The sequence below is a fragment of the Quercus suber genome, unplaced genomic scaffold, assembly GCF_002906115.3.
Source record: "Quercus suber isolate HL8 unplaced genomic scaffold, Cork oak 2.0 scaffold_64, whole genome shotgun sequence".
Lineage (NCBI taxonomy): Eukaryota > Viridiplantae > Streptophyta > Magnoliopsida > Fagales > Fagaceae > Quercus > Quercus suber.
Window position 1 is genome coordinate 701404 of NW_027069529.1, and position 25232 is coordinate 726635.

General features: G+C 35.2%; 1 protein-coding gene across 1 annotated transcript; it reads right to left on the reverse strand.

Annotated features, from left to right (window-relative positions):
• Positions 1–351: 351 nt before the first annotated feature.
• On the reverse strand, positions 352–3645 carry LOC111985060 (pentatricopeptide repeat-containing protein At2g22070). Its single transcript, XM_024016688.2, has 2 exons — positions 1656–3645; positions 352–1073 (listed from the first exon to the last, which is right to left on the reverse strand). Exon 1 carries the CDS (start codon positions 3643–3645, stop codon positions 1873–1875), a length of 1773 nt encoding a protein of 590 aa, XP_023872456.2. The 3' UTR covers positions 352–1073; positions 1656–1872.
• Between the last annotated feature and the right edge of the window lie 21587 nt (positions 3646–25232).

The window sequence follows — 25232 nt, forward strand, 5'->3', positions numbered from 1 at the left end:
AACTTTTGAAAATTTTATTTTAGGATTTGTTCAGAAGAGCTTTGAATGAAGGGGCCATGGTGGCCTGTTAGATGGGGCACTGGGAGATGGAGGTCTTTCAAGTCTGAAGTTTGTACAAGCATTGCACAATTGAGACTTTAGAAATGGGGATTACCCACATAAGTTTTGGTGTTAGAGGCAGTGTCTTTTCCTTAGAAAAGCATATGGCAAGCTGGTGTCTCCCTGTTGGGGGGTGAGGAAATGGGGGGGTTTGTGTTTGTGGGGGTGTGTGTTACAATCTAATGGTAAAAAATAAAAAAAATAAAATAAATAAAAAAATAAATAAAAAATGTAAAACGTAAAAGACTGGACACTGCTTAAAGCATTCATCTAATCATGCAATAATCTCAAGAGCAAAGGCTTAACTGAAATCTAAGAATGCTCTACCCTTTCAATGCTCTTATCATGACCAAACTTTCCTTGCCAACATGCGAGCAACTCAACTAACATCTTTGGTATCGCCCATGTAACTCCAAAAAAAGAGAACACAAATGACCAAGCTCTCTTGCCAACGAACAATGAAGAATTAAGAGAACTTGGCTAGAGAAGTAGTATACTATAAGTAGGTAAACATGAAAAAGGAACAGGAAGACAGCAACATTACCTCTTAAAGTGTCCACTAACTTGCAAAGGGTATCTGGTATCTGGTGCTCTTGTTATGCATGGTGTACCAAGTAATCCCTAACTAGTGGCAGAGATGACAGCTTGCTGCAGAGGGAGGTAATGGCTTTTTGGAAGAGCAACGTAATTACTTATTTTGGTGCTTGAATTGATGGATTACTGGAGTTTGTGGCTTATTTGGTGTGAGAAACCCTGGGCAATGCCTAATTCAAAGGTAGATTTTACAGCTCACTGACAAGAGAGGTTTGGAAGTACAAGGATTAGTTTAGCTTCGAAAGTGGCTCAAGGGAGTGGAGTTTTCAGTGATTTGATAAATGTTGTACTTGCTATGGATTCCTGGACAGTAAGCTTTTATTTACTTTTCAGGGGCTTCTTTTGAATACCTCCCTTCTACATGAATTAAGCACCCTTATCTGGAAATATTTGATTCATTATCACTTGTTAAAAAAAAAAAGGGAAAGGAAAGGAAAATATATGTTAATCCTTCTTACATGTATACAACAACAAAACAGAAAGGCGAAACATAGAATATGCCTCAAAATTAGTTTTTGGCGTATAAAAACTGAAAATTTGTGTCATAAGAAAGTTAAGAATAAGATTCCAAGTATATCATGTAAAAATTAGTATTTTTTTTCAATTGTATATAGAAAGAAGCAAATTCCCTATGCTTCGTGCAACCTTTTTTATATATAAACATACAAGATTTTTAATATTACTTCGTATAAAAATAATTACATATATGATGGGATGGGGATGGTGGGGATAGATTTATTGGGCAAGGACAGGGATGATTTTACTCGACATGGAAGGGGTGGAGAACAGGATCCCCAATCCCATCCTGCTTTGTGCCATCCCTATGGGTGCATTTATAACTTACGAATCAAAAAATAAATACATGTGATAAGTTCTTTTTAATATAAAATATCAAAATCAAATAGTAGTACAAAATACAAACTGAAAACAAAACTTTATTGTATTCAAATTTTGAAATTTACCTGCATTTTCATTATGAAAAGAGAGGACTAGGAAGCTTGTCTTCAAGAATTATCAAATGTGAGCTACATTCTTTCTCGATTGAATTTCTATCTAGCTCCATCACAGGGATTAAATAAAATACGATGTGAAGTGCTTCCCAATTATGGTGACCACAGACTGTCATTAGAATGATTTATGACTTTGCAAGATTAGATGCAGGAGATCCTCTGGCTTTGCTCACCAGTAATCTCCACAAGAGCACTGACCATGCTTAAAATGATGGAATCGATGAATATCTCTCACGATTATTTCTCTATGCAAAAGCTGAGAAGTATATTTGATAAAACTATGACAGTCAGTACAAACCCGAAGGTTCTTCATTATCCGAATTGGTATCTCAGAAGTTGTGCTAATGATGCCATAAACAATTGCAAGTTTTTCACTGTGATACCCAAGAAGCACTTCCCTTTGTTCTTCTTCTACATCCTGTGTCACCAGTTTCACATCAGATGAGTACCCAATTCCCTTCAATGTTCCAATCAGCTCATCTAAGTATGAATATATCTCTTTGTCTTGTGGGTGCGACCTATCTCCCATGACAAAAGTGTGGACTTGATTCTTCAGTTGGATCCAAGATTGACCAGGGACTTTGTTAACCCTTCTCTTTTGCATCAAGCTCCTCACTTTAGCTGCCTCTTCCCAGCTATCACTGGTAGCGCACATGTTTGATAACAAAATATAAGTTCCTGCATCTAATGGTTCAAGCTGAAGAAGTGTTTCAGAAACCCACTTTCCCATCTCAATATTTTTGTGAAGTCTACATGAAGATAGAAATGATCTCCAGACTCCACTCAAGTGAGAGATACCATTTTCATGAATAAAATCTTTTGCCTTATCCAAGTGACCAGCTCGACCATAAAGATCAACCATACAAGTGAAGTGTTCAAATCCAGGTTTAATGCCATAAAATTCCTTCATCAACCTGAAATACTTGCAGCCTTCTTCAAGCAACCCTGCATGGCTACATGCGGTTAAAACCCCTACAAAAGTAACCTCATTTGGTTTAATTCCCTCACACATCATTTGCTCAATAAGACAAACAGCTTGCCTCCCCTGCCCATGTAAAGCACAGCCAGTTATCATTGAAGTCCACAACACAACATTCAGATTAGCAGTTTGCTTGAAAGTTGTCCAAGCATCATCCCAGCATCCACATTTAGCATACATGTCAATTAACGAGGAACTAAGGTGAACATCCATTGTGTGCCCAACTTTCAGAACATATGCATGGATCTGGCGACCAAGTTCCAAATTTCCAGCATTAGCACATGCAGAAACAATGCTTGTGGTAGTAAATTTGTCCACCTCAACTTGTTCCCAGACCATAGAGATAAACAATTTCATAGCCTCTTCATATTCCCCGTTCCGAACATATCCAGAAACCATTGAACTCCATGAAACAATTTCTGTCATTGATTCATCGAAAGTAATCTTGGAGTTTTGAGTTCTCACACCATTCAGAGGCATTTTTCTGAAGATCATTGATGCTTTTTCCATTTTCCCACACTTACAATACATATCTATAAGTGATGTCCTCACAAACCCATCTTTTTGTAAACCAAGCCTCAGAATACGGCCATGTATTTGTCTCCCTAACTCCATGATGTATAAAGAAGAAACCAAAACCAATGCTATGGAAAGAGTAACTTTATTGAAAGCAGGTCCATTTTTCACCATCTCATATAGTAGTTCCAGTCCAGTTCTTTCATACCCATTTTGCATTAGCCCATCTATGATTGTATTCCAACTTGAAACTTCTTTGTAGGGCAAACTCCTGAACATATTAAGAGACTTCTCCATATCTCCCACATGCAGATATGCACCAACCATTATATTCCATGACACGGCATCTTTCTCAACCATCAATTCAAATAATTTCTTTGCATAATCAAAGTCCCCGCATTTCACATAAACGTCAAGAATAGAGTTCTCCAATACAACANATGCCATCTAGTATAATCACGCCTCATCCCTTTCCATAAGAGGTCTCTTGTAACCTCAACTCGTGTTCTTCTATATCTATTGTTACAATCATTACAAGGACATTTTATCTTCATATCTTCATCTTTGATACGTTGAAATGCATAATCAACAAACTCTATTACTCCATTTATATATTCCTCACACGACCTACTAGAAAGACTGATCCAAGATTTATCAACCGGCATTATATCTACATCCTTCAAAAATGACATAAATATTAACAATTATTCCTGTCTACATTGTGATAGATAATCTTATTATAAAAGTTAAAAACAAAAGCACTAAATTAACAACACCAACTCTGAATATATTTAAAACAAACTAACATGAAAAACTTAATTAAATTTTAGAGGTTCACTAATTTAATTAAATAATTATATACATAACATGCACAAATAACAGTACCCGATCAAAAAAGAGACTGCCAAAAAAAACTAATAATTTCTTCATTATTAACTCACACAAAAAATCCACATATTCAAAACATATATATATATATATATATGCCACCTGCCCCCCTTACTACACTTTTGAGATGGGGACAAAATTGGATTACTCTTATCAGCTTTTGAGATGACAAGTTCAAGTACGGTGGGAAAAACAACCATTATTTGTTTTTTTTTTTTTTTTTTCTCTTTTCATGGTGGCATGTCAGAACTCAAAGCCTATTTGCAAAAGGTTTTTTTTTTTATTAAGTCCCCTACTTCGGCATTATTACTGCAGATATTTCTATATTTAGTAATTTGGACATTAATTTGATACACCTACTAAAACACATTTTTAATTTTTAAATAATATTACACATATTTTTATACATTTTTTTTTAACTACACATATTTATATATATATATATATATACCACCTGTCACCCTTAGCTTACTTTTGAAATAACCACTATTACCATATACCTATTCCGTGGATTCATTTAACAAGAACACAGTATAATTTACAACTGTACAAAAAGCTAAAGTGTAGACAAAGAAAGAGAGAGAGTGAGAGATACCAGTGGTTCCTCAAAGGCAATTGGATTCTGGTCATCAATCAAATATTTAAAATTTCAAGATTTTGTAGTTTAAAATCATGCTTAAACAATAAGTTTATGGATTGAATAGTAAATAACATCTGATTGACACAAATTTGATATGTGTGTAAAGAATATAAAAAGAATGATAAAGTTTAGCTACAAATTTGATTGTAGCCTAAAGGATACAATCTTACTCAATATCTTTTTATTGAAAATAAATTTTGACAAATTCACCATTAGATTACATATTCTTCCTATATCCTCCATGCTTACAAAATTTCTAAAAAATTAAATATTAATAACTATATCATCAATAAATTATTTAAATTGCAAGTTTTAGTAGTTTAAAATTATGCATAAAATATAAACTTATAGATCATATAGTGAATAATATCCAATTAACACAAAATTTGACGTGTATTAAGAGTGTAAAAAACCTGCAATGCAATAGCTAGATTTTCAAAATATGTAATAATATTTATTTTATTGAGTAAGATTATAATCTTATGCTACAACTAATTTTGTAGCTAAATTTTGTCTTAAAAAAAATACAATATAACGGTTAGATTTTCAAAATATGAAGTTATGTTAATTTTTTGGACAAATTTTAGCTACAAAATTGATATCTTTTTATTGGAGGTGAATTTTGATAAATCCACCATTAAATTACTTCTTCTTTTTATATACTCCATGCTTACAAAATTTCTAGAAAATTGAAGATCAATAGCTATGTCATCAATAAATTGTTTAATTTGCAAGTTTTTGTAGTTTAAAGTTATGCATAAAATATAAGTTTATTAATCATATAGTAAATAATATCCGATTGACACAAAATTTGATATGTATATTAAAGGTGTAAAGAATGTGCAATTCAACAATTAGATTTTCATAATATGTAGTAATATTTATTTTATTGAGAAATGTTGTAATTTAAGACAATAACTAATTTTGTACCTAAACTTTGTCCTAATTTTTTTTAGTAGAAATTATAGCCACTAGCTACAATTGAATTTTTAGCCGAACTTTGTCTAAATATATATATATATATATATATTGCCGTAAATAGAGAAGAAAGAGAAGAGAAGGGCTTTCCTGTTAATGGAAAAAGAATACTTGACACAGCTTATGATGTTCCACGTCGGTGAATGACGCATTGCCACGTGTCATATCTCCCATGTTTTTGGAGGAATCGGTAATCGGTATGAATATGATATTGATACCCGTGGTAAATAAGTAAATTTCTGGGGACAAACAAAGGAAAATGAGACTCCAAACCATGTTGAGGTTTACCGTGTTACAATTTACAAATGATTACATTTCAATCATAAGTTCGTAACGTACGAGAACCAAAGAATCCATATCCCTTCAAAAAAGCACCAAACCAAAAAAAAAAAAAAACTANTGTTGACGACTTTTGCAATTCCTTGTCTAATGAGGGCTTCAATCTGCTGCTTTAGGTCATAGCAATCGGTTGTGTTGTGGCCATGATCTCAGTGGAAACGACAATATTTGTCTCGCGGCCGTTTGCTTAGGTCGCTCTTTAGTTTTCTCGAGAATGTTAGTGTCTCCTCGTCTTTGATTTGCATCAAAACTTGGTCAATCGGGGCGTTCAGGGGGGTGAAACTTATGAACCTTGCTCCCGGGGGCTTAGTAGTGGCGTCTTTCGTCCTTCGTTTCTCCTGTTCTTGGTCTTTTCTGTCCTTGATCTTGACGCACGTACGCTGGCGTTCCCTTTTCCTGGGCCTTTCCTCCCGTGCAAGTAGTGCGTCTTCCACGTTCATGTACTTAGTGGCCCTGTAGAGTACCTCTGACATGGTCTTGGGGTCGTTTTTGTATAGTGAAAACAAAACTTGCCCTTCCGCAATCCGTTCGTGATAGCTGCCACCAGTATTTTGTCGTCGGCTTCATCTATTGAGAGCGCTTCCTTATTGAAGCGGGTTATGTAGGATCTTAGTGTCTCGTCTTCTCTCTGCCTGATGCTCATTAAGCATGCTGTGGACTTCTTGTACCTGTGTCCTATGAAGTGCGAGGTGAACTGAGCGCTTAATTCTTTGAAAGTGCTAATGGAGTTCGGCGTCAGCCGACTGAACCAAATCCTCGCGGGACCCTTCAGTGTGGTTGGGAAGGCTCTACACATGATTTCGTCCGTACCCCTTGTAGATGCATCAAGGTCTTTGAATGTCTCCAGGTAGTCTAGAGGATCCTTGACCCCATCATAGCTCTCTATTTGTGGCATTCGGAACTTGTGTGGCAAGGGGAAGGAATTGACGGGGCCGGTGAATGGAGAGTCAGTCCAGTTCACTAGGTCGTCCAGGTCGCTGGACATTCGTCCCTTTAGGGCGTTCATCATGACTTCCATCTGTTCTTTCATCGCCTGCATCTCCACGAACATAGGCGATTAGTCGCATCCGTTAGGGATGGGAGGCTCATGTTCTGTCGTTCTGGCCTACTTGGGGCGTTACTCCCTTCAGGCCCTTCGTTCTCTTTGCATGGCGTTGGTACCTTCCTGATCCTCCCTCTGTTGTGGGGTGCGTGTGTTTTCTTTGACGCAGCTGTTCTTCTATGTCGTGATTTTGTTTGGTGAGACGCTCAACAGCCACAGTGAGGGTCCGTACCTGTCTTCGAGTGCGATCGCGGGGTAGTTCCTCTCCTCGGATGTCGTTGGTTGTTGCCATCGAGCGAGTGAGCACCATGCAACTCTTCTGTCTCAGGGATGAAGCAACGTCTGACTGCTTTCTTCTTGCGCTTCCCACAGACGCTGCCAACTGATGATGCTGAGAAGTTCACCAGTGAGTCACACAATGCCTTCGCGCTCGTATGTTAACCTACACAAGACAAAGGAGAAAACCTATCAAAGGGCACCGGTGTGGTGCGGCCAAATGCCCTCCGAAGGTCAAGTCAGAAAGTGTTTTCTCAACTCTAGAGTGCTAGAGAGGGTAAAATAATGCGTACCTTGGTTTGTGAGGGTATTGGGACTTTTATAGTAGTAGAGGGTTAACATCTCTTCCTTGGCGCGGAAGTCTTTTCCTTATAGGACTCTTCTTGTAGAATCCCAAACGTGATGGATAGATCTTCTCCTTATAGGGAAGATCTTCACTAAATATATGAGATTTCTAAGGCGCAAGGATTTTGTTTAGGGCCTTATGAGAATGGGCGAAATATTCCCACTAAAGGGGCCCAACATGCCCATGGCTAACCAGCCCACCTCTCTCTGATCCGTCCATATCAAGTCCGTCCACATGAGATCCGTCCACTTAAGGGCCCGTGCAAATGACGGGTTCGTCCATTCTTACGTTCGCGGACTGTAGCCGGCCCGTACAACCACAATAGGCATCCTAGCGTGTATTTTCTCCCTTTCAGTGTAGATGAGTTTTTCCTCCTATTTAGACAGATGCAAACAAAAGTAAGCAAGCAAGATCTGGAGTTATGGGCGACCACGGCCTGGGCAATATGTAATGCACGAAATAAGATGATCTTTGAACAGTTCCAGACCCACCCAAAGGTAATCCTGGAAGAGGCGACGGGCTTGCTTGAAGAATATCAAAGTCTGATGGAAACACAAAGGATAGCTTGATTTGTTTTAAGTAGTTTACTTTATGTTGTATTTAAATTTCCACTGTATGGACTCGGCATAACTAAGTGGTTGGGGCCCCTCATGCCTGTGGTGTTGTCCACGGGTTTGTATACCTTTTATATTAAATAAAATTTCTACCATTAATCTCAAAAAAAAATATAAATATATATATATATATGTTGATAAATTCCTTCAACTAAGATTAAACTGCAGAAGCATCACTCATTTAAGAAATTTCATTTGTTTTAAACACTTCCATATCATAATATGTAGCCTCAAACCTTAGTAAATTGCTCAAAAACATACTTTTTATGGGCTAGCGTTCTATATACACGAGATTTATCCTTTTAATATGCAGCGTTCTATATAATTGCAAGAATTATATTTTCTGCTTAGCTATATACTAAATATCCAAACTAGGCATGAACAATACAATATCAAAGAATCATATTTAATAAAAATAAAAATAAAAACAATAAACATTGTTTATTAAACATAAAGGTAAATTGCAAATTACACCTCTAAAGTTTGGGATTGTTTGGATTTTACACCTCAACGTTTCAAAAATTAGATTTTACGCCCTGAAGTTTGGTTCCGTTATGGAGAGCAACGTTAGAGAAGCCCGAAGAAGGAAGATTATGGAAAGAGGATAGACTGTTTAATAATGACTTAAAAAATCAGATCTAATCAGTAAAATTGATTAAATAATTAAAGAAAAGTATGAACACCAAAGGAAGAATTGCTCCACTAGAATGAATACAGCTTCAATTTCACCTCATTCTTATCACCACTTGGTCCACTTCCACTTCCACTTTTCTAATCCATAATAATAATAATAAAATATCACAATTAATTTTACAAAACAAAAACACGATATATACAGTGTTTTGGTTTTGTGAGTGGTAGGCTAGCATACCATTAAATCCATCCAACAGTGTTTTGGTTTTGTGAATTTGAATTTTATTACAGTACTTGCAAATCAGCGCCGTTGGTTTGGATTGATAAATAGATAAAGATAAACGGTCGTATCCTCTTTCCATAATCTTCCATCTTCGAACTTCTCTATTGTTGCTCGCCATATCTGTGGCCATTGTCGGGCTAGCTGATGGGTTCACGTCATGATGAGCCGGTAGTTTTCAAGTGAATGGGTTCACGAATTATTTTGATTTTAGAATTTGGCTGAAACGGTATGGTTTAGGATTTGAGTTTTGTGTTTTCACACCGCAAAACGGTACTGTTTGGTAGTGCTAGGTTTGCTCTTGGTCTTCACTAAAACGGTACTGTTCTTTTGGTGATTTAGCAAAAATAAAACACGTCAAAAACTAACCGTGGGGTGTAAATTGCTAACATAACCAAACTTCAAGGTGTAAAATCAAATTTCTAAAACGTCAAGGTGTAAAATCCGAACAACACAAAACTTCAGGTATGTAATTTGCAATTTACCCTAAACATAACAATCTTAATAACAATTATTCATGTCAATTTGACATAGTATTTGCTTAAGTTAGCTTCTAGTAATGTGAGAAATGATTCACTTTTAAACACTTTTTTCTAATGTTATATATCTTTATCTACTTATAATAATGCGTGTAAAATATTTGACTTAGTTTATAATTCTCGTATTTCATAAACACGGGATTAATTCTTTCGAGTATATACCTTCAAATAATAAAAAGGATACTAATGTCACTTATATTAATTATCTGGAGGTTGGAATAGAAATTTAGACCGAAAGGAGATTCATAGTTGGAGTTAGACATTGGATCATAGGTGAGAGCCGCGAGACACCATTGTTAACCATTAATTTATGGATGGGTATCTAAAAGACTAAAAGTTCAAAGTCAAAAATGAAATTTGACCAAGAGTACTATAGTTCAACTGATTGGCAATTATTAGTATTTTCAAAACATCCAAGATTTTCCTCAAAAAAAAAAAAAAATTCAAGATTCAAAAATCTCTATTCGTTATAACTATTGAATTATTAAAAAAAAAGACTATTACAGTAGTAAATGCACTATGTGACATCAAAGATACAACAGTTCTACCACAAGCAAATGCAAGAAAGTAATATTGATCTCTCGGATCATTCTACCAATATTTATCATAGCCCTCTCTCCAATCACAAAGCAAAAAGGATTGCCACAGTAGATTTTCTAGCAAAAAGAGCTGAACCCAAGGAAGGCTTAATGGCATATAGAATTTACTCTAAGGGAGAATATATATTGAGAACCATTTGAGAAGCAAGCACCACATCTAATAATGTCCTCTTGTAACTTGTGGATAGATTGAACGCACCCAATAATCTAATGTCATTTGCAGGTTGAGATTAAAGTTCTTCTATAGGCGTACACTTATCAATGTATGATTAAATTATATCAATTGCACTTACGCAGAAAAAATTGCCAAATGTTCTTTTTGGGCAAACAAAGCAGCGTTTTGCTCTATTTTTCAAATTAATTAGGGAAATGTCCCTTTTTTGAAACTCAATTTTCTCAAAATCAAGTTATAAATAAAAAATAAAAAAATTGGAGCCCTATAGCGGCGTTTTTAAGGACCTATAGTGACATTTTCAGAACCTATAGTGACGTTTTGTAACTCGACCTTCATTAAATCAAGTTATAGTCAATTTTTTAATTTTTTTTTGCCTATAACTCGATTTCATATAGATCGAGTTACAAAACGCCACTATAGATCCTGAAAACGTCACTATAGGCTCATTAAAAACGTCGCTATATATAGGACCTAACTCAATTTTTAGAAAATCGATTTTTAGAAGATAGGCATTTTCCTAATTAGTTTCAAAAATAGGGCAAAACGCTGCTTAGTTTGCCCAAACAGGGCATTTAGCAAATTTGTCCGCACTTACGCACTTATTTTTGCGTTTATTACTGTGTGATTGAATTATATCAATTACACTACTAAAACTTAATGAAAAGTAATTTAATCATTACTAAAACTTAATGAAAAGTAATTTAATCGTTACTAGAGCCTGAACATTAGACTTTTTGTAGAACTTGTAACTTGACAAATCATGACTTGTTGACAACTCTTGACTTAGAACTAAAGTTGATGCCCCTTGAAGCTAAGAAGCGAGGACGAAGGTGTTTAGAGTAGTATTAACCTTTATAGCTGATTGGGAGCCACCGGACAACCTCACAATCAACTTTTGTTCCTTTAACAAGGGTCCATAAGTCGCTTGGATCTAACACAAATCATCTTTTTTTTTTCTTTTCCTTTTTTTTCGAGAAGAGACCTAACACAAAGCTAAGTCAAAACTCATTATGATTTTTTTTTTTTTTTTTTTTGCTTGTAAAAAAATTTTAAAAAAGAAACTTAAATGCACTTTATTAAAAAAAAAATAATATATATATATATATATATTTCCTTTCAGATACAAATAAATACACAAAGAAAAATATAAAAATAAAAGCTGGATCATACATAAATCCTTAAGTTTATACTCTAATAATTAATTTTAATAATCCAATAGTATGACTTTCCACAACAGAAGAAAGTGTTGAAAATAGATGTCGTATAACTTGAAGAATTTCTTCACTCACTTAAGCTGGAATATCCTCACTTTATGAATAAGGTTTTTTGAAGGAGAAGGGCATGTTAAGACAGTGGCGACTCCAGGAATTTTTTTTCGGGGTGTTCCTCAACAAGCATAAATTACATATTTGATGATGCCGAAAATCTCACCAGTGAGTTGCACGACGCGTGTACGCTCAAAGACAACACCTGCACAGTAAAAAAGAAAAGGACCTCGCAGAGAGCACCGGTGTGGTGCCGGCCAAATACCCTCCGAAGGTCAAGTTAGAACTTCTTTCAACTCTAGAGTGCTAGAGAGGGGTTAATTATGCGTACCTCGGCCTATGAGGGTATTGGGGCTTTTATAGTAGTAAAGGGTGGACCTTTCTTCCTTGGAGTAGAAGTCTTTTCCTTATAGGAATCCTTAAGCGCGTAGATTGCGGAATCCTTTCCTTATAGGACTCTGATACTGGGCGTGGAATACAAGCAATCTCCCTAAAACCCATGCGTGGTGACCAAGTCATGGTCTGTGTAGAGCCGTCAGCTTTTAAACCGTCAGCCTGCACTTCCCTTCAGCTTAGTGTCAGCTTCACACCGTTCAATAGCCTAGGGGCTCCCAACTTCCGTCAGTTTAGACTTGGGAATTCAGACCGTCGGTTTTGTCTTGGTCAGTCAGCATGTATTTCTTTTTAGCTCACGTCACAACTTCACCCGTCAGCTAGAGCAGAAGCTGACGGGTTAAGCCCATGGTACCAGTCATAATTCTTCCATATCAGTTGCCCCCTACTCCATATCTCCGTGGCTGTACACTGACGGGTTATGGGAGTATTCGTCACTACCTGCCACTTTGATTCAAGAGAAGAATTTATTACTGCTGACGTTTTTAGCATTAAATGCTAGGACGGAGTGGCGCGCTTGGATTGGCTTCGTGTCCGGACGTGGGCGTCGCTTGTCGTTACGCTAGCGTGNTCCAGGAATTTTTTTTCGGGGTGTTCCTCAACAAGCATAAATTACATAATCTAATAAAAAGGAAATTTTGTATGTCGACAACAACAATAATAAAAAAACACGCAAATACATAAAGTTTACAATTATTTTCTACGTGGTTTTCTTATCAAATATTTGTCCATAATTCTAGCAAAAGAATAAATAATAAACTATAAGTTCATTTGAAATATTAATAAAATTATTAATTATTGTTGTTTAGTTGTTTCATTAATTTGTTTGTCTTTTATAAACTATAATTTGTTATATTATTGTTTCATTAATTATAAAATTATTAACTAATATTGTTTAGCCTAACATAATTTAATTTATTTGTCTTTTATAATGTATTTGTTAATTAAATAATTAATTATTTTTTATTAGTTACTTCTCCAATTAAAATTATTAATTATTGTTTAACCTTAACATAGTAACATAATTTAACAAATGATTGTTTATTAATTAAATAATTGTCTTTTAGTGTTTCAACACTGCACTAGCACACAACCACTGAGCCACACACCCCATCCCCTATGCATTTACTCCGGCCCCATGCCTCCATCCACCCACAATTCAACAGACAAGCTCCAATCAGATAAAGCCAATTAATTATATCTCACCAAAAAAAACACCAACACCAACACTAAAAGACAATTGATTTATCTCACCAACACCAACCCCAACACCAACGGATAACTCCTAAAACAGTGCAAATATTAATAAAAATTTATAAAGCTAAGCAAAAACAAAAAGGCAAAAACAAACAATCTCAGCAAAAGGCAAAAATTTCACTTTCATTCTTCCCTCTTCAGATAAAGAGCAGAGAGACTGAGATAGAGATGAAAATGAAATACCTTGAGGTTGAGGGAGGGCAGCATGTCAAGGCTGAGGGGCGGGGCCGTTTGCCGTTCCAGTTCTGGAGCTTGAGTAACTCGATCTGGCGATCTCCTTCTCCGTCAAGTCAAGTCGAGTTTGAGGCCCAATCTCCTTCTCTGTCCGTTGGTTGTTGTCATCCGTTCAGTGGCGGCGATCTCCTTCTCCATCCATTGGGTTAGGTTTTTTCTTTAGGTTAGGTTTCTTTCTTTCTTCAACATCTGTTAATGTTTGGTCGTCCGTTGGTTTCTGATTTCAGTATATTGGGTTTTTTTTTTTTTTTTTTTTTTTTTNAAGAACACCCTGACCTGAAAAAAAAATATATATATAATAATTAATTTTTTTTATTTGTTTACCCTTTAAAAAAATTAGGAACACCCTCCAATTAAAAAAAAAATTTATTTTTTCTACTTTCAAGTAAAAAAAAAAAAACCCAAAAAAAAAATTTGAACTAAAATCTAAAAAAAAAAAAAAAAACCGACGGCAAGCCCAACAGATTACAAAGATAACAACCCAGATTCTCCAAAAAAAAAAAAAAAACAAAAAAACCAATATACTGAAATCAGAAACAACGGACGACCAAACATTAACAGATGTTGAAGAAAGAAAGAAACCTAACCTAAAGAAAAAACCTAACCCAATGGATGGAGAAGGAGATCGCCGCCACTGAACGGATGACAACAACCAACGGAAGAGGAGATTGGGCCTCAAACTCGACTTGACTTGACGGAGAAGGAGATCGCCAGATCGAGTTACTCGAGCTCTAGAACTGGAACGGCAAACGGCCCGCCCCTCAGCCTTGACATGCTGCCCTCCCTCAACCTCAAGGTATTTCATTTTCATCTCTATCTCAGTCTCTCTGCTCTTTATCTGAAGAGGAAGAATGAAGTGAAATTTTTGCCTTTTGCTGAGATGTTTGTTTTTGCCTTTTTGTTTTTGCTTAGCTTATAAATTTTTTATAATATTGCACTGTTTTAGGAGTTATCCGTTGGTGTTGGGGTTGGTGTTGTGAGATAAATCATTGTCTTTTAGTGTTGGTGTTGGTGTTTTTTTTGGTGAGATATAATTAATTGGCTTTATCTGATTGGAGCTTGTCTGTTGAATTGTGGGTGGATGGAGGCATGGGGCCGGAGTAAATGCATAGGGGATGGGGTGTGTGGCTCAGTGGTTGTGTGCTAGTGCAGTGTTGAAACACTAAAGACAATTATTAATTAATAAACAATCATTTGTTAAATTATGTTACTATGTTAAGGTTACAATAATTAATAATTTTAATTGAGAAGTAACTAATAAACAATAATTAATTATTTAATTAACAAATACATTATAAAAGACAAATAAATTAAATTATGTTAGGCTAAACAATATTAGTTAATAATTTATAATTAATGAAACAATAATAATTATAGTTTATAAAGACAAACAAATTAATGAAAAACTAAACAACATAATTAATAATTTTATTAATATTTCAAATGAACTTATAGTTTATTTATTTTTTGCTAGAATTATGGACAAATATTTGATAAGAAAACGTAGAAATAATTGTAAACTTTATGTATTTGCATGTTTTTTTATTATTGTTGTTGTCGACATACAAAATTTCTTTTATTAGATTATATATATTTTTTTTTTTTTTCCAGGCCAAGGTGTTCCTGGGAACACCCTGAGCCTAACGTGGCGTCGCCACTGTGTTAAGACCATCAAGGATTGTGCTAAGGGACATGTACCGAATTGGAGTTTTGTTGTTAAAATCAATCATGCTAGTTGTCGGGGATGTTTTGCGACAAGAGCTGAAAATACGAGAACGGTCCAAATCTCCCATTGGGTTCTTTAGAAGTGTTTATTGTGGAGAATCAAGCCCAAAATTCTAAATATATAATGAATAAAAGGCTAATGGTGTTTTGACAAGAGAGAATCAAAATGCTAATAACAAAAGTGCAGAAAAAGCATAAAAACATAATGGGTCTGAAACTTCGACCCACAATCTCCAAGAAGAGGAAATTGAGATAGGTTGTGAGGAAGAGAGGAAAGGTTTTCCTGTACCTATATTTCCACCCCTAAGGTTCAGAATTGTGAGAATTTTTCCTGCCTCAGTGGGTTTTTGCTCTCAAGTTTCAGCTCTATGGGAAAAACATGGTTCAACAGGTCTGAAACTTCGACCCACAGTTAGTGAGAAGAGGAAATTGAGAGAGGTTGTGAGGAAGAGAGGGAAAGTTCCCCTGTACCCATATTTCGACCCGCAAACTTCGAAATTGTGAGATTGTTGAATGACTGAATGGGCTTTTACTCTGAAGTTTCAAGTATGTGGATAGAACGTGGTTGGTTCATTTATGAGCTAAAGAGAGAGTTTTATATAGAGTTTGGGGTGTTGCTCTTGACTTGTTTTTGAGTACTCATCTGCTTCTGAATGCTCCTTGTAATATAGCATACAATCATTTTTGCATGCATCGATCTTTTCATAGTTTAGACCAAGATCACTCACAATCTTCTTTGCCCCATAATGAGATATGGGCAATTTTTCGCACATTGGAAATGCATCCTTCAGTAACTCTAGCAAAATTGTGAATGAGTTATTGCTCCATGAATTCTTGCACTTTATATGCATTAATTTGACAATAAAAGACAAATTGGAATACTTTTTACATCCCAAATAAAGTGGTTGGTCTGCCTCTTTAACCAATCTATAAAACTCCTTTGCTTCTTCATTTGGATCTTGCGATTCACTCCCACTTGTTTCCTCAACATCTCTCATATGAGGATAAGCATCCCATATCATATTATGGATATCATCAATATTTTGTTCATCATCACTACTATTATCCTCATCCTCATCACTACCTTCCTCGTCCTCATCACTATTTCCCTCTCCATGGATATGCCATCTAGTATAATCACGCCTCATCCCTTTCCATAAGAGGTCTCTTGTAACCTCAACTCGTGTTCTTCTATATCTATCTGTTTTACGTTACATCATACAAGGACATATTTTCTTATCTTCATCTTTGATACGTTGAAATGCATAATCAACAAACTCTATTACTCCATTTATATATTCCTCACATGACCTACTAGAAAGACTGATCCAAGATTTATCAACCGGCATTATATCTACACCCTTCAAAAATGACATAAATATAAACAATTATTCCTATCTATATTGTGATAGATAAACTTATTATAAAAGTTAAAAACAAAAGCACTAAATTAATAACACCACCTCTGAATATATTTAAAACAAACTAACATGAAAAACTTAATTAAATTTTAGAAGTTCACTAATTTAACTAAATAATTATATACATAACATGCATAAATAACAGTACCCGATCAAAAAAGAGACTGCCAAAAGAAACTAATAATTTCTTCATTATTAACCCACATAAAAAATCCACATATTTATATATATATATATATATATATACCACCTGCCACCCTTAGCTTACTTTTGAAATAACCATTGTCATCTTTTGAGATAATGATAACTTCAAGTACAGTTAGGCACGTGGCCTTATGGGAGAAACAACCATTATTATTTTTTTTTTCTTTTTCATGATGGTATGCCAGAACTCAAAGACTATTTGCAAAAGTTTTTTTCTTTTTTATCAAGTCCCTGCTTCGGCTTTATTACTGCAAATTTTTCTATATTCAGTAACGTATTTGGTATACCTACTCAAATACATATTTTTAATTTTTAAACAATATTATACATATTTTTATACACTTTTTTTTATTAACACATATTTTTATACATATTTTCAAATAATAAAACACATATTTTTAAATATATATACCAAACACCTCCTTAATCTTTTTCTATACCTTTGTGCGTTAAACGTAGAGAGAAGCCGCAAATTTTTCTTAACAAATTGCTAAAGTTTAGCTCAAAAAAAAAAAAAGCTAAAATTACTTTTACTGGTACACATATATTATTATATACTCACCACACAAATACTATTATTATAATACTATTATTAAAGCTTCAACAAATATTTATATTATTGAAAAGTGGTCAATAATACTATTCAATATTCATCAAGTCTCCTCTGTAGTTTCATAGACAAAATATCATTCAAACGGTACACTACTAAATATTATATTATCATATATCCACTACACAAATACCCAAGCACCAACCATTCATTCAAATATATTTTTTTCATAAAAAAAGTTACAGCCATTCATTCATTAGCTTTTTGGCTCAACACCCAATCATCCACTATTACCATATACCTATTCCGTGGATTCATTTAACCAGAACACAGTATAATTTACAACTGTACAAAAAGCTAAAGTGTAGACAAAGAAAGAGAGAGAGTGAGAGATACCAGTGGTTCCTCAAAGGCAATTGGATTCTGGCAAGTACGGAGAACGATGGTGTAGAGATAAGCAAAGACACTGACGGCACAAGAGAGTAACTGTAAGATAGAGTTGTGGTTTTTATTTTTTTATTTTTCTATTTTTTGGTTTTTGTACTAAGAATTAGGGATTTGTTGAGGAAGACAGATTTGGGCTTTTTGTTTTATAATTAGGGATATGTTTACCTAAAAGGAATTTTCTATATTTTTGGGTTTTTTAACCTTTTTTTTTTTTTTTGTTGAGAAGATAGGTTTGTTCCATTTTTGTACCAACTTTATTTTATTTTTTGAATTTTTTTTGACAAATTTATAAGTGTCAATTATAAAATTTTAAAGTATAAATTAAATTTTTTATGGATGATTTGAATTTTAAATTTTTTGCTACCAAATTCTAAATTTTGAGAGGGGTGGGGTGGTAAAGAAAAAAAATTGATGCCAAATTATAAAGTATACATTCTTTCTTTTAAAGCAAATTAAATATTTACGACAGTTAGCATGTTTGTTGTAAATACAATCTCAATTAGAAAAAAAAAAAATTTTAATTGCGATGGATAAATGTTGTCACAAATGTGAAAAATAAGGGGGGAATTTTCCCTCCAAAATATTTTACCATTTTCGATGGCTTCATGTTTGTCGCTAATTCCCTTTTTTGTATTTACGATGGAATCATGTTTGTCGCAAATAATAACACCATAAAAAATATATATTTTGTATTTTCAATGTACAAAAGCCGTCACAAGTGTTAATAGTGTCGACGGTGTTTCTTCTGTCGTCGTAAATAATACCCTCTTTTATATTTACGATGGAAGATAGTTTGTCGCAAATACTAACACCATGAAAAAAAATATTTTGTATTTTCGATGTACCAAAGCCGTCATAAGTGTTAATACTTCCGACGGTTTTTTGTTTAGCCATCATAAATAATATCTTACTAGCGACAAACATTTTTATGCCATCGTAAAAAGTAAGGCGGGAACATTTCCCTCCAAAAAAAATCACATTTTCGACAAAAATAATAGGCATTTTCGACAGACTCATTTTGCCGTCACAAATGTGTTGATATTTGACGAGTCATTGTCGATGGAAGAGACTTGCCGTCGAAAAAGCTAGTTTTTACGATGGCTTTTTGTAATCATCGAAAAAGTTTCGTCGCAAATAACAATCTTTTTTGTAGTGAGTAGTGAAAGAGGTTTTTATCCCCCATGATACTAATTTAGTGTTTTGGCTTGGATTGCTTTTGTTTAGGGAAGAGTTTGGTATGCTTTTAGCATGATTTTGGAAATGCTTGACTAAACTCTTATTGGCTCTCCCTTTTTAGTTGTTTCAGACCATTGGGAGGCTCACCTAGATGAGAGCTAGCAGCTGAAGTTGGCCAATGAGAGCCAACCATTTTTAAAGAAAAAAAGGGTTCAGACAAAAACTTTGGGCCACATTCACCCAAAGCATAAAAGCTATTTTGGGATAGAAATTTTGGATACAAGACCTTCTCCATAAGCTTAAAGTGCTACCAGTGTCCCTTACCCACTTGGTAGCATGCATGGGCTAAGCTTATGCAAAAGGTCCAAAAGGAACCGACCCATACCCTACAAACCACACTTCCTCAATTTCTCCCATAAGGCACATGGGCTTAGGCCATGCTTAAAAGAATAAAATATAATATAATACATGAATTGAGCCCACAATGAAATCGGGCTTAGTTGAATTGGGTTTGTAGAGAATGTGACATGAAAATGGGTATCAACACTAGTAATAGGCATTCTATTTTTTTCAATTTTTTTGAAATTTAGTTACATCTTGGCAGTTGCTATTTTTCAAATTTTCTTAAATTTCAAGTCTAATCTTCAAATTCTTATAACTTTCTCATATAAAGTCCAATTGTAGGTTTAAGGTTTCTGAATTGTACGTACTTTCAAACCATGTAAAAATTATAAGCTATTTTTTTTAATTAGCGGTTCAAAAATGGCTCAAAATTTTTGAACTTATAAAACTAAGTTTTTTTTTTTTTTTTTTTTTAATTTCTCTCTACATGCCACGGAACTTTACTGAAATTAAGAATATGGAATTGACATTAAGAGAAATAGATACATGTGATTAAATTATCCTAATATATTATATGAGATGGGTTCAAGTTACACCTGGTGTAACTCCATAAGAGTTACACATTTTTTAAACCATTGATTTTCATTAGATCTAATGGTTAAAAAAAGACTAATGTCATGTCATTAAGTCATTAGATTCTTTTCCAAAAATAAACAAAAAGTCATTAAATTCTTTCACCCTCTACCGTTAATTCTCTCTCTCTCTCTCTCTCTCTCTCTCTCTCTCTCGACCCCATGAACTCCTCCAATGACAAACATGACTCAATCCCAAATAGAAGCTCCTCCCATAACCCAAATAAAAAAAGAAAAAAAAAAGACATGGAATTGGCTTTTTTAATTTCTTAAATTTACTCTACTTTCCATCAGGTGCTTCGCAAATAAACAATTGGCCTTCAAATTTTTGCCAAATGATTCTGAATAATCATTGTACATGTAACCAGTTAGACGTAATTAGCCTCTTCATCATGATGGTTATAACCATTGTGAACCATCTTGTATGTCTAAATTCCATCTTTCATATTTCCAGACAGAAATTGACTGTTCCTTTACATGCTCTTTTGGGTCTTCAATAAACGCCACTTTATAGGAAAATTAGAGTAAATTTAAGAAACAAGGAATTAGGAACTGGTGTTCAGGTTTTTAGACTTGAAAGGTTAAGGTGTTATCTAGTTCTCACAGGAACACCATTACAATGTATATATGGAACCTTGAAACACCTTTTTTTTTTTTTTTTTTTTTTTTGGAATTTTCCCTCCAAAATATTTTACCATTTTCGATGGCTTCATGTTTGTCGCTAATTCCCTTTTTTGTATTTACGATGGAATCATGTTTGTCGCAAATAATAACACCATAAAAAATATATATTTTGTATTTTCAATGTACAAAAGCCGTCACAAGTGTTAATAGTGTCGACGGTGTTTCTTCTGTCGTCGTAAATAATACCCTCTTTTATATTTACGATGGAAGATAGTTTGTCGCAAATACTAACACCATGAAAAAAAATATTTTGTATTTTCGATGTACCAAAGCCGTCATAAGTGTTAATACTTCCGACGGTTTTTTGTTTAGCCATCATAAATAATATCTTACTAGCGACAAACATTTTTATGCCATCGTAAAAAGTAAGGCGGGAACATTTCCCTCCAAAAAAAATCACATTTTCGACAAAAATAATAGGCATTTTCGACAGACTCATTTTGCCGTCACAAATGTGTTGATATTTGACGAGTCATTGTCGATGGAAGAGACTTGCCGTCGATAAAGCTAGTTTTTACGATGGCGTTTTGTAATCGTCGAAAAAGTTTCGTCGCAAATAACAATCTTTTTTGTAGTGGGGTTGGGCGTATGTTTTCCATGAACAATCTTCATCTTCCACTTGTTGCTCCTGTCTCTGTTGCTGCTGCAGCTGCTGCGGTTTCTTCCTTACCTTCTCTCGCACTTTGGCATTCTCGTCTTAGTCATGCCCCATCTTCTCGAGTACAATAGTTAGCTTCTAAGGGTCTATTGGGTTCTGTGTCCAAAGACAATTTTGATTGTACTTCATGCCAGTTAGGAAAACAGCCAGCTTTACCTTTCAATAACAGTGAATCTATCTCTAATAGTATTTTTGAGTTAATTCATTTTGATATTTGGGGACCTTCTCTTGTTACTAGTATTGGTAGATCTCGTTATTTTGTTATTTTTATTGATGATTATTCTCGTTATAGTTGGATTTTTCCTATGAAATCTCGTTCTGAAATCTTACCAATATATAGTAACTTTGTAAAAATGGTTGAAACATAATTATCCAAACATATCAAAACTTTTCGATCTGATAATGCTCTTGAATATACTCAATATGCTTTTCAAGCTCTGTTACATTCCTATGGCACTGTACATCATCTAACCTGTCAAAGTACCTCTCAACAAAATGGTCGAGCCGAAAGAAAACTTCGTCATATTCTTGACACTGTCCATGCTCTTCTTCTTTCTGCTAAAGTCCCTGCCCCATTTTGGGGTGAAGCCGTTTTTCATGCTATTCATGCTATTAATCGCATTCCAAGCGCTGTCACCCATAATCAGACTCTGTATGAGTGCCTTTTTGGGTCACCCCCTGACTAGCATTACCTTCGCTTCTTCGGATTTGCTTGTTTCGTTCTTCTTCAGCCTCATGAGCACAACAAACTTGAGCCTCAATTTAGACTTTGTTGTTTCCTTGGTTATGGTGAAACTCAAAAAGGGTATCGGTGCTATGATCCTGTCTCTCATCATCTTCGTGTTTCCTGTAATGTTGTCTTTTGGAAAAACCACTTGTTTGTTGAACTCTCTCACTTTCGTTCTTCCCTGTCTAACTCCTCTGTTTTAGAAATCTTTCCAGATGAGTCTCCTATTCCTTCTACAGATACTTTTGATCCTCCTTTGGACTTCTCTATTCACTCTCCAGATATTTTTGATGATTCTCCTAGACAAGTTGCAGATGAACAGGTTGATGAGGAGCTACCCCATCTTGAGCCTAGGTCCCCTGCTCTTGCTCTGCCTGAAGATCCTCTACAAGACATTCCACCTTGCCACTCAACCCGAGTAAGATCCATTCCTGCATATTTACTTGACCATCATTGTTACACTGCCCTTGCTACACTCCATGAGCCTCAAACCTATCGTGAGGCCTCTACTGACCCTTTATGGTAGATTGCAATGAAAGAGAAAATTGATGCATTAACGAAAAACCATACTTGGGATCTGGTTACTATCCCTCCTAGTCAGTCTGTGGTTGGTTGTAAGTGGATCTATAAGATTAAAGCTCGCTCTGATGGGTCCATTTAGCACTACAAGGCTCGTCTTGTTGCAAAAGATTTTACACAGAAATATGGGATTGATTATGAAGAGACTTTTGCTCTAGTTGCCCATATCTCCTCTGTTCGTGCCCTCTTAGCTGTTGCCACTGCTAGTAAATGGGACCTTTTTCAGATGGATGTTAAAAATGCCTTCTTTAATGGGGATCTGCATGAAGAAGTCTATATGCAACCTCCTCTTGGCCTTTCTGTTGAAACAAATAAGGTTTGTCACCTTCGACATGCACTTTATGGCCTTAAACAAGCTCCTCGAGCTTGGTTTGCCAAGTTCAGCTCCACCATCTTTTGCTTGGCTTACACTGCCAGTCCTTATGATTCTATCTTATTTCTTCGTCGCAATGATAAATGCACCATTTTGCTTCTCCTATATGTGGATGATATGATCATAATTGGTGATGACTACAATGGCATTCAAGAACTCAAGGATTTTCTTAGTCAGCAGTTTGAGATGAAAGACCTTAGACATCTCAGCTATTTCTTGGGTCTTGAGATCACTCGTTCCGCAGATGGTCTTTATATTACTCAAGCCAAGTATGCATCTGACCTTTTATCTCGAGCTGGACTCATTAACAGCAAGACTGTTGACACTCCAGTTGAACTTAATGTGCATCTGACACCTCGGGGGGGAAACCATTGTCTAATCCTTCTCTTTACAGACGATTGGTTGACAGCCTAGTTTATCTCACAGTTACTCATCCAGACATTTCTTATACTGTTCATCAGGTGAGTCAGTATTTGTTTGCTCCACGATCGACTCACTATGCTACTATTCTGCGCATTCTACGATAATTGAAGGGCACTCTCTTCCATAGCCTTTTCTTCTCATCTCAGTCTCCTCTTGTACTCCGTGCATTCTCTGATGCTAATTGGGCAGGAGATCTTACTGATCGCAGGTCCACTACGGGTTATTGCTTTCTTCTTGGCTCTTCTTTGATTTCTTGGCGAAGTAAGAAACAAACTTTTGTGGCCTGCTCCAGTACTGAAGCAGAATATTGTGCCCTTGCTGATACCACATCTGAGCTCCTTTGGCTACGATGGCTTCTTAAAGATTTAGGTGTGTCCACATCCTCTGCTACTCCTCTTTATTGTGACAACCAAAGTGCTATTCATATTACTTACAATGATGTCTTCCATGAACGGACTAAACACATCGAGATTGATTGTCATTTTATCCGTTAACATCTTGTCCATGGTGCTCTCAAGCTGTTCTCAGTCTCCTCCAAGGATCAACTTGCTGACATCTTCACCAAGTCACATCCTAAGGGACGCCTTTGTGATTTGGTTGACAACCTCAAGCTGGTCTCACATCCACCTTGAGTTTAAGGGGGGCTGTTAACGTGTATAATATTGTGGGCTTTAGGCCCAGTTAGGTTACTTGTATAGCACACTTATTTACTTGTACTACACACATATTTACTTGTACTGCACACATATGCCTCCTATATAAAGGCACCTATGTACATTCTTTCATCAAGAAATACAATACTTTCGCATTCAGTATTTCTAACAACAAGGTTAATTTTTTTTTTTAATAAATGGATTATAATAAACAAAAAAAGAAGGGGAGGGACCAAAACCATTTGTAGAACTTGAGGAAGATACCTAAGTAGGAAGGGAAGAGATGTTAATGGGCTCATCCCACATACAAAGAGTGGCTCAACTAGCTATATTGTATGCCAAACAATTAAAATCCATGTATACATAACAAAAATCCCAACAGCTAAGGGAGTTCAAAGACTCCAAAATAGAGGTTAAAAGGGGGGAAAATAATATTAGAGTATGAAGGTGGGTTCAGACAATGCCTGCCAATTGAAAAGTACTCCTATATTGTGAAGGACAAAAGCTGATTAGAGAAGATTGTTTGGGTAGGATCTTTACAATCTCTTGAACTAATGACCCGTTTGGATTGAGGGAGGATGGAGGGGGAGTGAAGGGGAGTAGAGTAGAGTAGAGTTGGCTGAAAATAGACTAATTTTAGGCCAATTCTACTCTACTCCTCTCTACTCTCCCTTTCTTCCCCTCAATCCAAACAAACCATAAGAGATCGTTTTCAAGATTTATTACGAAGGAATGTAAGGTATGTTAGAGCATTTCCATCCGGGAATGTAAAACACAGTAAAATGTAAAATACATTCCAAAATATACAAAAACACACAAAATCACCCCACATCCAAGAATACAAATTGTAAAATATTTTTCAAAACTTGTTATAGTAAGATTTATATTTTTCACTCTTTTGTAGTAACATCTATTTCTGTTCATTTTTATTCAATCTTCTCT